Source organism: Anomaloglossus baeobatrachus, chromosome 5 (genome assembly GCF_048569485.1).
Source record: "Anomaloglossus baeobatrachus isolate aAnoBae1 chromosome 5, aAnoBae1.hap1, whole genome shotgun sequence".
Lineage (NCBI taxonomy): Eukaryota > Metazoa > Chordata > Amphibia > Anura > Aromobatidae > Anomaloglossus > Anomaloglossus baeobatrachus.
Window position 1 is genome coordinate 496679872 of NC_134357.1, and position 12560 is coordinate 496692431.

General features: G+C 45.2%; 1 protein-coding gene across 4 annotated transcripts in view; it reads left to right on the top strand.

The window, feature by feature from the left end:
• Positions 1-12560, top strand: part of TEKT3 (tektin 3) — a 106152-nt gene that overhangs the window by 75172 nt on the left and 18420 nt on the right. For 3 of the 4 annotated variants that reach the window (XM_075347956.1, XM_075347954.1, XM_075347953.1), the window contains exons 2-4: positions 3934-4538; positions 9301-9384; positions 11085-11155. In XM_075347956.1, coding sequence (XP_075204071.1) covers positions 3934-4538; positions 9301-9384; positions 11085-11155 — 760 coding nt within the window. Of the gene's footprint in view, positions 1-871; positions 941-3933; positions 4539-9300; positions 9385-11084; positions 11156-12560 lie in introns of those variants that run through there. The other variant, XM_075347957.1, reaches the window with a different exon arrangement.

The window sequence follows — 12560 nt, forward strand, 5'->3', positions numbered from 1 at the left end:
CTTCTATTTATTATTGGCCCGGCTGTGGCCCCTCTTCTATTTATTATTGGCCCGGCTGTGGCCCCTCTCTTCTATTATTGGCCCGGCTGTGGCCCCTCTCTTATATTACTGGCCTTGGGCTGTGGCCCCTCTCTTCTATTTATTATTGGCCCGGCTGTGGCCCCTCTCTTCTATTTATTATTGGCCCGGCTGTGGCCCCTCTTCTATTTATTATTGGCCCGGCTGTGGCCCCTCTCTTCTATTATTGGCCCGGGCTGTGGTCCCTCTCTTCTATTATTGGCCCGGGCTGTGGTCCCTCTCTTCTATTAGTGCCCCCGGGCTGTGGCTCCTCTCTTCTGTCGATTATTGGCCCCGGCTGTGGCCCCTCTCTTATATTACTGACCTTGGGCTGTGGCCCCTCTCTTCTATTTATTGTTGGCCCCAGCTGTGGCCCCTCTCCTCATTCCATTATTGGCCCCTGACTGTTTGATCCCTGGCTGTGGCCCCTCTCATTTATCTGTTATTGTCTGTGGCTGTGGCCCCTTTCCTCTATCATTACCCCGAGCTGTGGCCCCTCTCTTCTATCTATTATTGGCTGCGGATGTGGCCCCTCTCCTCTATTATTGGCTCCAGGCTGTGGCCCTTCCCTTCTATTAGTGGCCCGGGCTGTGGCCCCTCTCTTCTATCACTGGCTCCGAGCTGTGGCCCTTCTCTTCTGTCTCCTCACCCCCTCACTAGGATCGCTAACTCTGGTTACTAAGCACTGTGCGTCCATGACAACCGCTCCCCAGCCCCACCCTACTTGTGCACATTGGGTAGCTGTCACTCCGATCCCGCCTCCGGCTGCCGTTCTCGCCTGCTGATTGGTGGCTTGGCACGTCCGTCTTGCAGGCAGTGTCGGTATGAGGCTGCGGGTAGTGATGCTCAGCTGTGGAGTCAGTGGCGGTGACTGTATCTGCAGGTGAGTGCCGGCCCCGGGAATAAGCTGCGCTCACCGGCCAGAAAGCCACTGCAGCTACAATATAGAGCACAATACACAGGACTCAGTATAGGACATAGCATCCCAGCGTGCAATATAGTCTGTACATTATATATAGTCCTATATGTGTTATATATGGTCCTGTACATGTCATATATATAGTTCTATGCGTGTTATATATGGTCCTGTGCCTTATATATAGTCTTGTACCTTATATATAATCCTGTATTGCATATAATCCTGAACATTTTATTTATATAGTCCTATTCGTGTAATGTATAACCCTGAACATCATTTACATATATAGTTCTATACGTGAAATATATAGCCCTGAAAAGTGTGTGTGTGTGTGTGTATATATATATAGTCCTGTGTTATATATTGTCCCCATCATTATATATATAGTCCTCTGCTATATATAGTCCTGAACATTAGATACTATATATAGGCATGTTCGTGTTCTATATATTCCTGAAGTTTATATATATATATTCCTGAAGATTTTATATATATATATATATATATATATATATATATATATATATTATTATTATTTCTTTATTTATAGAGCACCATTGATTCCATGGTGCTGTACATGAGAGGGGCTTACATACAGAATACATATACAAGTTTCAATAGACAGACTAGTACAGAGGGAAGAGGGCTCTGCCCTTGAGGGCTTACATTCTATAGGGTTTTGGGGAGGAGACAGTAGGTGGGGTGTAGGTTGGGCGGCAGCTCCGCACAGTGGTCAGGCGGCAACTCCGCACGGTGGTCGGGCGGCAGCTCCGCATGGTGGTCGGGCGGCAGCTCCGCACGGTGGTGAACCAGTGAGGTCATTGTAGATTATAGGCATTTCTGAACAGATGAGTTTTCAGGTTCCGTTTGAAGCTTGCCAGGGTAGCAGATAGCCTGACGTGTGTGTATATATATATATATATATATATATATATATATATATATATATATGCCTGAACAGTATATATCGTTCTGAACATTATATATAGTCCTGTGCTTGTTAAATAGAGTCATGTCTGTGTTATATACAGTGCTCAGCATAAATGAGTACACACACTTTGAAAAGTAACATTTTAATTAATATCTCACAAAATAATTTCCAAAATGTTGACAAGACAGATTCATAGAACATTTTTTAACCCCTAACATGAAAGTAAGGTTAAGAACATAACTTTCATTACAAAATATTCCGTTTTACTCAATTAGTTGATGCAAAAATGAGTACACCCCACATCAAAACCTACTACATCTAGTATTTTGTATGACCGCCATGATTTTTAAGGACAGCACCAAGTCTTCTAGGCATGGAATAAACAAGTTGGCCACATATAGCAACTTCCATAATTTTCTATTCTTCAAGGACGAGTTCTCTTAGTGCCTGGATGCGGGATGGAGAGTGATGATATCTTGTTTCTTCAGAATTCCCCATAGGTGCTAAGTTGGGGGTCAGATCAGGAGACACTTGGCCACTGAATCACTTCCAACCTGTTCTTCTTCGGAAATGCAACAAATGTGTGTTTTGGATCCTCGTCATGCTGTAAAAGTGCACGTCTACCAAAGGCACGGAGTGATGGGACATCTCTTCCATTATAGAGCAGAATATTTGTCAATTCATACTATCAATGACATGTAACTCCCCATTACTAGCAGTGATCATGTTCCCCACAAAAGGACACTGCACCACCAGGTCCCCTTGTCGGCACCATGCATTTAGAGAAGTGGATTTAGAAACGTGTTTGATGCCTACAGGGAGACCTGGTGGTACAGTGTCCTTATTTGGGGTACATGATCACTACTAGTGAGGGGAAGCTACATGTCATTGATGGCATGAATTCACAGATGTTCTTCTATATATTGGAAGAGAGAAGATGCTCCATCACTCCGTGCCCTTGGTAGACGTGCACTTTCCCAACATGACGAGGATCCATAACACACATCTGTTGCATTTCTGAAGATCAGAGTGAAAGTGATTCAGTGGGAAAATGTCTCCTGAACTGAACCCAACTGTAAAACCTCTGGGGAATTCTGAAGAGACAAGTTTTCATCACTCTCCATCCAGCATCAAGGTTCTAAAAGAGCTCGTCCTTGAAGAATGGAAAAAAAGATAGATGTTACAATATGTCATCAACTTTTTCTTTCCAAGCCTAGAAGAAGACTTGGTGCTGTCCTTAAAAACCATGGAGGTCATACAAAATACCTGATGTAGTAGTTTTTTATGTGGGGTGTATTTTTTTTTTGCATCAACCAATTTGAGTTAAACTGAAATGTTTGTAATAAAAGTTTATTATTAACCTTAGTTTCATGTTATGGGTTAAAAATGTTTTAGAAAACTCAGTTTTGCCAAAATTTTGGAAATTGTTCTTGCATTCAGTAAGATGTTGATTAAAATGTTACTTTCAGGAAGGGGTGTACTCATTTATGCTGAGTAATGTATTATATATGGTGCTTGATACTGTCCTCTAGTTAGCTTTGCTGCCCTGGGTTACTATTGAGTGTTAAGTCCAAGCATACAGAATTAGCCAAGTGGCCCCCTGGATCATTCCGGATAATGACAGCCCACAACATGTAAATCATTATGTAACGGGATATCGTCAGTTATACTACAATTCACCCAAGCTGTAAAAGCTGAGGCTGAAATGTTTGCACGAGATGAAAATATCCGAACTTATGAGTAGTATAACATGTATCCCCTGTGGGTGGCGGATTAATCCGTGGGGAAAGAGAGCTGAAACCTGATCGGTATTATGGTAGGATTGTAGACAATTAATGAGCGGGTAATTGCAGCTATCACTTACTGTACAGGATCTCCAGACTACTATGGCCTCATCTAAAAGACTGGACCTATTGCATCCTATCAGATTAGTTCCAGTTTTTGCCCGCTTTGTCAATGCCAAACCTACATTTCAAGTGGGACCATCATTTTCAGTGAAATGATGTGTTTTTCATTTCTTTTGCAGACTGTATCGATTGGCCTCCTGCCACCATGGAACTTTTAGGCACTACGCTGACGTCTACATATGCCCGTCCCAAACCCACCCCAACCAATTTTCTCCCAGCCATATCTACAATGGCATCAAGTTACAAGAATCGGTTTCCTCACTACACTTTAAGCCATAGCCTAACTCTGCCATGGAGACCAAACACATACTACAAGGTGGCATCTTCCACACCAACGCTAGCTCCCTTCTCCAAAAGTGCCCCGGGTCTTAACCCAGCACAAATTCTTTCTTTCCCTGCCAATAGAACAGCACTTTTTACTAGGTACACCCCCGATGACTGGCACAAGTCTAATCTAAACAACTACAGGGAATCAGAGTCTTCTAGGCGTAGTGCCGAGAGGTTACGTGTCGACACCAGCCGACTTATCCAAGATAGAGACCAGAAGACGAGAAAAGTCCAGACAGACACTAGCAAAGACTTGGGGGAACGCGTCAATGACATTGCTTTTTGGAAATCCGAGATTAATCATGAAATCGACCAGATGATTGGAGAAACAAATGCGCTCTCCGAGGTCAAGAGGCGACTTGAAAGGGCCCTAGCCGAAACAGAAGGTCCTCTACAGGTAACCATTTGTGTAAACGTAATGGAGGTCAAACCATTTTTGAAATTCTTCCTAATGTACTTAATTTTGAGAATGATTGTGAAGAGTGAGAGTTTTTGTGAGTGGGCCTCTTAACACCATTGAAAGTTAATAAGAAAGAAGGAATTTGTCTTGGACAAGTCTTTTAGAAAAGGTCAGATTTTTTAAGGGGGGTTTTGCACAAATGTGGCTTCTAGCTGACCATCTAAATAAGACATTGGACATAGAATACAGTTTATCTTCTGTCCAGTGATGGTGGGGACAGTGCGGACAGACCATATTGAGATCCATATTGGTTACTGCATGTGCCTAACCATGATTGAAAAGATCCTAAGAAATGTTGTAGTCATAGAAGACTTCGATGGTTTTAAGGCTGTCTACAGACATTTTCTTGAAGGGTTTCTTCATCCTCTTTCTTAGAAAAACAAATACAAATTACGTCTTTGGCAGAACGAAGTAAAACTTTCTCATGAGTACCACCTAGAAGTGGTGACTACCCAATACGTTGAAGTCTGACCATTTAGCGAGCCTTGAAACATGACCATAAATGATAACTGAACAGAATAAGAAATTCATCCAAGGACAGCTGTTTGGGGTAGCTTGTCCCTCATCAGCATACAGCATGATTTGGTTGTCTGACTGACGTAGCTTCAAGAATTCGCTAGACGAATGAAACTGTTGGAGAACCACTGAAGTCTCATTGGGGAGATCAAGCACTTCCCCAAAGCTAGGTCATGATTGCCAACAAGTTTCCATACTCAGCTGGTCTTCTTAAGGAGAGCCAGCACTTCAATGAAGTTGCAGAGTTATAAAATCTTTTAGGCAGGATTCCCCTCCGAGGAGTGGCACCCAAGATACAGATATTACAGGTTTTCTAACATAAAAACAAAAAAATGAGCCGGAGTATGAGATGGTATACATGGAGCTTGTGAGCTCATGTTCACACTGGCCATTAGACAAAGAGAAACCAAGGGAAAAATTGTGCTGTAACTAAATAAAAGCATAGTGCATATAAACATAGGGTACTTAGTAAACACTGTTTTTGATCAAAAAAAGCATAAAGCTATCCCACCAACGCCAAGGTGTACCCAGTTGGGATAGTACCTACACTCTCTAATATTAAAACCTTACCATGGGTCTAAAATAGGCCTCAATGTGGCTAAGGGCTGAGAGCGACCGGGTCCCAACAGGACACACACAGTCAGGGGGATTCACAGAATGAAATGTCCAGCTCACCAAGAGGGAGGGCCACACCCCATTTGTACTGAATACCTGACTGTGTGTGTCCTGTTGGGACCCGGTCGCTCTCAGCCCTTAGCCACATTGAAGTTTTCTAACATGAATCAATAGGATACACTATTGAAGTCTAAAGACCCTATACTCCTTTGATTAGAGTTGTCCAAACTCAGCAGGCTAAACAAAAGTTCTCTCCTTTTTATCTTGGACTAAAGAACTAAGGGGTACTTCACACACAGCGAGATCGCTGCTGAGATCGCTGCTGAGTCACGCTTTTTGTGACGCAGCAGTGACCTCATTAGCGATCTCACTGTGTGTGACACTGAGCAGCGATCTGGCCCCTGCTGTGAGATTGCTGCTCATTACACACAGCTCTGGTTCGTTTTTTTATTGTTGCTCTCCCGCTGTTAAGCACACATCGCTGTGTGTGACAGTGAGAGAGCAACAATCCTGAATGTGCAGGGAGCAGGAGCCGGCATCTGACAGCCTGCGGTAAGCTGTAACCAGGGTAAACATCGGGTAACCAAGGTGGTTACCCGATATTTACCTTCGTTACCAGCCTCCGCAGCTCTCACGCTGCCAGTGCCGGCTCCTGCTCCCTGCACACGCTAAGCTAAGCGGTGTGCACTGGTAACTAAGGTAAACATCGGGTAACCATACCCGATGTTTACCTTAGTTACCAGTGTCCGCAGCTTCCAGACGCCGGCTCCATGCAAGCGCAGCATCGCTTGCACGTCGCTGCTGGCTGGGGGCTGGTCACTGGCCGCTGGTGAGATCTGCCTGTTTGACAGCTCACCAGCGACCATGTAGCGACGCAGCAGCGATCCTGACCAGGTCAGATCGCTGGTGGGATCGCTGCTGCGTCGCTAAAGTGTGAAGGTACCCTAACCATTCACAGCTGATCGAAAAGGGCAACCAAGTGGTGTCTAAGTGGCCGATGTTGACCAAGTAAAAACTACAGCAGATTTGTTATGTCTGTGAACCTCTTAGAAGGTTAGAAGGCAGTCATCTAATCCATCCACAAACATAATCCTTCACCTGAGATTACGTGGATCCAATTAGTCCCACTTGAAAACCCGGATAAATAAACAATTTGGATACAATTGTTGACACAATGCTAATCCCCAACTTGTTGCCAGAGGAACAGGCAATACTAAATCGACTCCATGACCTACTGATTGACCAGGCCATCAGGAGCAGTCCTGAGAAGACTCGTCTAGCCAGTCGGTGACCATTCCTCAGCAGTGATTAATGGCCTGAGGGGCTCTTAAGATTAAAAAATAAATAATTGAATAAACCGGAAAACGTTTTTGTGATATTTTTGCAATGCAGTTAAGCTGTTTTCGGAAAGGTGATTAACATACAACTTCCTGCAGGCACAGATACTCAAATTCTGAAGGTCCTCCATAAAGTGGAAATTTCCTAGAACACATTATGTTCAGTGCACAATGACAAAGGCTTCTAAAACTTTATACATACTGTAGCTCACACTGTATCCACTCACAGTCTGATCTGTTGCTTTGACTGTTAATATATTCTGCTCATCATGTCAGGATTCAGATATGCTGGATTCTTATCTCCTCCAGCATTATCTGTATGGGGAGGGTTTGGAGTCACCCATACCAATTATGGGTCCAATACATTAAGACCAGCTTTATTCACTTGAATCGGGGGCACCGGACCTCTCTGTGTGCCTCCCCACGAATCCTACTCCTGTCCCCGCTGGAGTAAGAGCTGCGGTGTAGCGAATTTGTTGAGTAGTGGTCGACACGCCCCTGTCAATTACACTTTTTTGGAGATGGGTGAAAATGGGTGACAATGCCAAAAAGTCGCATAATTTTAGCAGAGCCTTAAGTTGCTCCAAAATTATGCGGCTTTTCAAAGCTTTTTACACTAGTGGCATAAAAGCTTTGATAAATCCAAGCCTATGACTGCTGGCCAAGTTCTTCAATATCGGTGAGTTTGGTCACTGTTAAGGGGGCTTTACACGCTACGATATCATTAATGTTTTATCGTCGGGGTCACGTTGTTAGTGATGCACATCCGGCGTCATTAACGATATCGCAGCGTGTAATACTTACCAGCGACCTTAAGCGACCTCAAAAATGGTGAAAATCATTCACCATGGAGAGGTCGTCCCAAAACCAAAATCGGTAATGGTTGATTATCGATGTGGTACGTCGCTCCTGCGGCAGCACACATTGCTGTGTGTGACACCGCAGGAGCGAGAAACGTCTCCTTACCTGCCGCCGGCCGCAATGCGGAAGAAAGGAGGTGGGCGGGATGTTACGTCCTGCTCATCTCCGCCCCTCCGCTTTGATTGGCCGGCCGCTTAGTGACGTCACGGTGACGTCGCTGTGATGCCGAACGTCCCTCTCCTTTGAGGGAGTGATTGTTCGGCAGTCACAGCGACGCCACCGACCAGGTAAGTGCGTGTGACGCTGTCGTAGCGATAATGTTCGCTGCGGCAACGATCACACGATATTGCATGCACGACGGGGGCGGGTGCTTTTGTGTACGATATCACTAGCAATTGCTAGCGATATCGTAGCGTGTAAAGCCCACTTTAGACTAAAGTGTACCTTTTATTTGGATTTATGTGACCTCATTGTGCTCACTTTATGACATTATAATCCCATCAGAGATTGACCTTCCACGTAGACGATGTGACATTACTGAGTACACTGCAACCTCACCAACCAATCACAGACTGATCTACTGCATAAACTTAATGACCTCACTTTTTGACATCATAGTCCAATCAGAGACTGATCCGCTGCATAGACTGTGTGACCTCACTGCACTCACAATGACATCATCAACCAATCACCGCCTGGCCTAGTACATACACTTTAGGATGACATCACCAACCCTTCAGAGAGCTTTCTCCAGCTCGGTAGTGTTAATGATGGCTACATTATGGGATTACCCAGATCTTTCTCATTAAACATCCCCAGGCTAGAGCAGTGTGTACTCAGTGTATCCAGGCTGCTCGGTAACACACCTCGGGCCGGCCGGGGTAACAAAAGATGTGTCAGCGCAGACAGTGGTTGCTACAAACACTGTAACAGTATGAGCCGGAGGAATCATCACTGTGTATAGTGTAACATGTAACGAGCCAACGGAGATGAGATTGTGCCGCTATGTGACAGACGGGGAGCTGTGAATGGCAGTCACAGATTGCTACACGGAGCATGTGATACTGCGTACATTCCTCCGCGCCAAACACACTTCATTAGTGGCCAATACAGAAACCTGAAATTAGCCCCAACATTAAAGGGATCACGTTCCTTTTATAGCAGGGCATCGGTTATTTGCTGTCGTGCCACATATGGACTCAAATGTTTTGACCCACATGAGCCTTATTAGACTTACAAACCATATAAGACTTGGTCTATTCTTTTGTCCTGAGCAAAGTGGACTTTAGGATTTAGTATGTTTTTACAAAAAATTTAGGACAATCCATAATATTTTTTGTACAATATAATGGTGTTGCACTTGGTGGCAGGTGGCCCAGGAATGTCTCTATCACCGGGAGAAGAGGATGTCCATAGACCTGGTACACGATGATGTGGAGAAGCAGCTGCTGCAGGTAGGACCATCTAATCTAAAGAGGTCAACATCGGCAGCTGGTAGTCCTCTCTATTGCTGGTAAAATTACCATAGCTGATGCAGACTGACCTAGCACGTTGCAGTCAACTTTAGTAGATTTAGCCCCATCATGCATCGTAAAATCATGAAGTCATTCTATAACACTGTAGGTAGAGATATGCCAACTTTGTGTCCCTGCTGATGTTGCTTTATATCAGGGGTCTCAAACTCAGCTGGGTGGATGGGCCGCATATAGAAAAAAAAATTGAGGGGGGCCGCATTCTTTGCAGGACGAAGTGACATTTTTAATGAATCCATGTTTTTTTCCATATATCTTTGGATCATTTTTTTTTAACATGTTTTGCTTGCTTTGAACAAGCCTGCACTTTTTTGTTTAGTTAAGTATATATATATAAAAGCATTTTTAATGGCACAAAAAATATTAATTCATGATTTATTTGTCCCCATCTGTGTGCCCTGTAGTAATGTCCCCCATCCTTGTTGTAGTGTGCCCAGTAGTATTGTGCCCATCCTTTTAGCATTGTGCCCTGTAGTATTGTGCCCAGTAGTGTTGTGCCCATCCTTTTAATATTGTGCCCAGTAGTATTGTGCCCATCCTCGTAGTATTGTGCCCAGTAGTATTGTGCCCATCCTTGTAATATTGTGCCCAGTAGTATTGGGCCCATCCTTGTAGTATTGTGCCCTTCCTTGTAGTACTGTGCCAGTAGTATTGTGCCCATCCTTGCAGTATTGTGTCCTGCAGTATTGTGCCCAGTAGTATTGTGCCCATCCTTGCAGCATTGTGTCCTGCAGTATTGTGTCCTGCAGTACTGTGCTCATCCTTGTGGTATTGTGGCCATCCTTCAGTAATATGCAAAACAAAAAAAAATCCAAAATTGGCATATTTGGTCAGCTTTTCTCTGACATGTATGGAGACCTTCAGAAGTGGAGCCTTTATCTACCTCTTAGGGGCACTTTGCACACTACGACATCGCAAGCCGATGCTTGCGATGCCGAGCACGATAGTCCCCGCCCCCGTCGCAGCAGCGATATCATGGTGATAGCTGCTGTAGTTAACATTATCGCTACAGCAGCTTCACATGCACTCACCTGCCCTGCAACGTCGCTCCAGCCGGCAAACCGCCTCCTTATTAAGGGGGCGGGTCGTGCGGCGTCATAGCGACGTCACACGGCAGGCGGCCAATAGAAGCGGAGGGGCGGGGCTGAGCGGGACGTAAACATCCCTTCCACCTCCGTCTTTCCGCATAGCCGGCGTGAGCCGCAGGACGCAGGTAAGGTGATGTTCCTCGCTCCTGCGGCTTCACACACAGCAATGTGTGCTGCCGCTGGAACGAGGAACAACATCGTAACATCGGTCCTTCCGAAATTATGGAAATGACCGACGCTACACCGATGATACGATTTGGACGTTTTTGCGCTCCTTAATCGTATCAAAAAGGATTTACACACTACGATATCGACTGCGACGCCGGATGTGCGTCACTTTCGATTTGACCCCACCGACATCGCACCTGCGATGCCGTAGTGTGCAAAGTGCCCCTTACACTGCACCTTCTCCTACAAACAAGGTACTTCAACAGTTTTTAAGGTGGCGATGACAGGCATAAGACCTTTCAACCATGTTTACTTACACCGACTGCTTGCCCCTTTCTTATAATGCATTTTATGTGCCGTGTATAGGAAGTGGACTGCATCAAGTCCTGCCAGGAGAGGATGAGAAGACATCTGGACAAGACGGCAGCACAACTGGCGTAAGGCGTCTTCTGACTTTTCTTTCTTTATTATTGATTTCTCACATCTTGATTGTACATGCTGGGAGTGTATACCGTTGAAGGGACTCTCCATTTTTCAGGGATGCCCCATAAAGCAGCATACACATTATGATAGGGTGCTGTTCATGCTATCACACCAGGAAACGCAAGAAGATAAGGAACCAGGAGTGTGGATATACATAGAAACTGTTGATGTACAGTCAGTCCAGGACTTGCAGCAAAAAAATGGTTAATGGCAGAGTTGTATGCTATCAGCTGACAGATGGTCAATGGCAATCAGCAAACACATGGCTTACCATAGGCAGATGTGATGAACATGCAAACTGGATACTTGCTAGAAGAAAAACTTACACACTGTTGCAGCAGCAGCGTTGTAGTGTGGACAGAACCAGTATAACAGAGAAGAGTTTGTTTTGCTTCAGCAGACAAATGGTTAACTGCAGGTCTAAGCCAAGAAACTGTTGATTGTTGAAGAGGTACTTGGTAATTGGTCGTAAGTGTTGGCACCCTTGAAATTGTTCCAGAAAATGAAGTATTTCTCCCAGAAAATTATTACAATTACACGTTTTGTTATACACATGTTTATTTCTTTTGTGTGTTTTGGAACAACACAAAAAAACACAGAAAAAAAGGCAAATTGGACTAATTTCACACAAAACTCCATAAATGGGCCAGACAGAATTGTTGGTGTTAGGGGTACTTTGCACGCTGCAACATCGCTAACCGATTACAGAAATGCCGAGCACGATAGTCCCCGCCCCCGTCGCAGATGCGATATCTTGTGATAGCTGCCGTAGCGAACATTATCGCTACGGCAGCTTCACACGGACTTACCTGCCCTGCGATGTCACTCTGGCCGGCAACCCGCCTCCTTCCTAAGGGGGCAGGTCGTGCGGCGTCACTGCGACGGCAGGCGGCCAATAGAAGCGGAGGGGCGGAGATGAGCGGGACGTAAACATCTCGCCCACCTCCTTCCTTCCTCATTTCAGGCGGGACGCAGGTAGGAGATGTTCCTCGCTCCTGCGGCTTCACACACAGCGATGTGTGCTGCCGCAGGAACGAGGAACAACATCGTACCTGTCGCTGCAGCGAAATTATGGAAATGACTGACACTACACAGATCACAATTTTCGACGCTTTTGCGATCGTTTATCGGTGCACCTAGGCTTTACACGTTGCGACGTCGTTACCGGCGCCAGATGTGCGTCACTTTCGATTTGACCCCGACGAGATCGCAACATGCAAAGTACCCCCTGGGTGTTGAGCGAGTAGTTAACTATTCGTACTCGCTATGCTGTTAGCGAGTACTGTCCGCTACTTGCATATTTTTTACGAGTAGCGGATGCAATGTAAGTCAATGGGAAATACTCACTAAGTAGCGAGT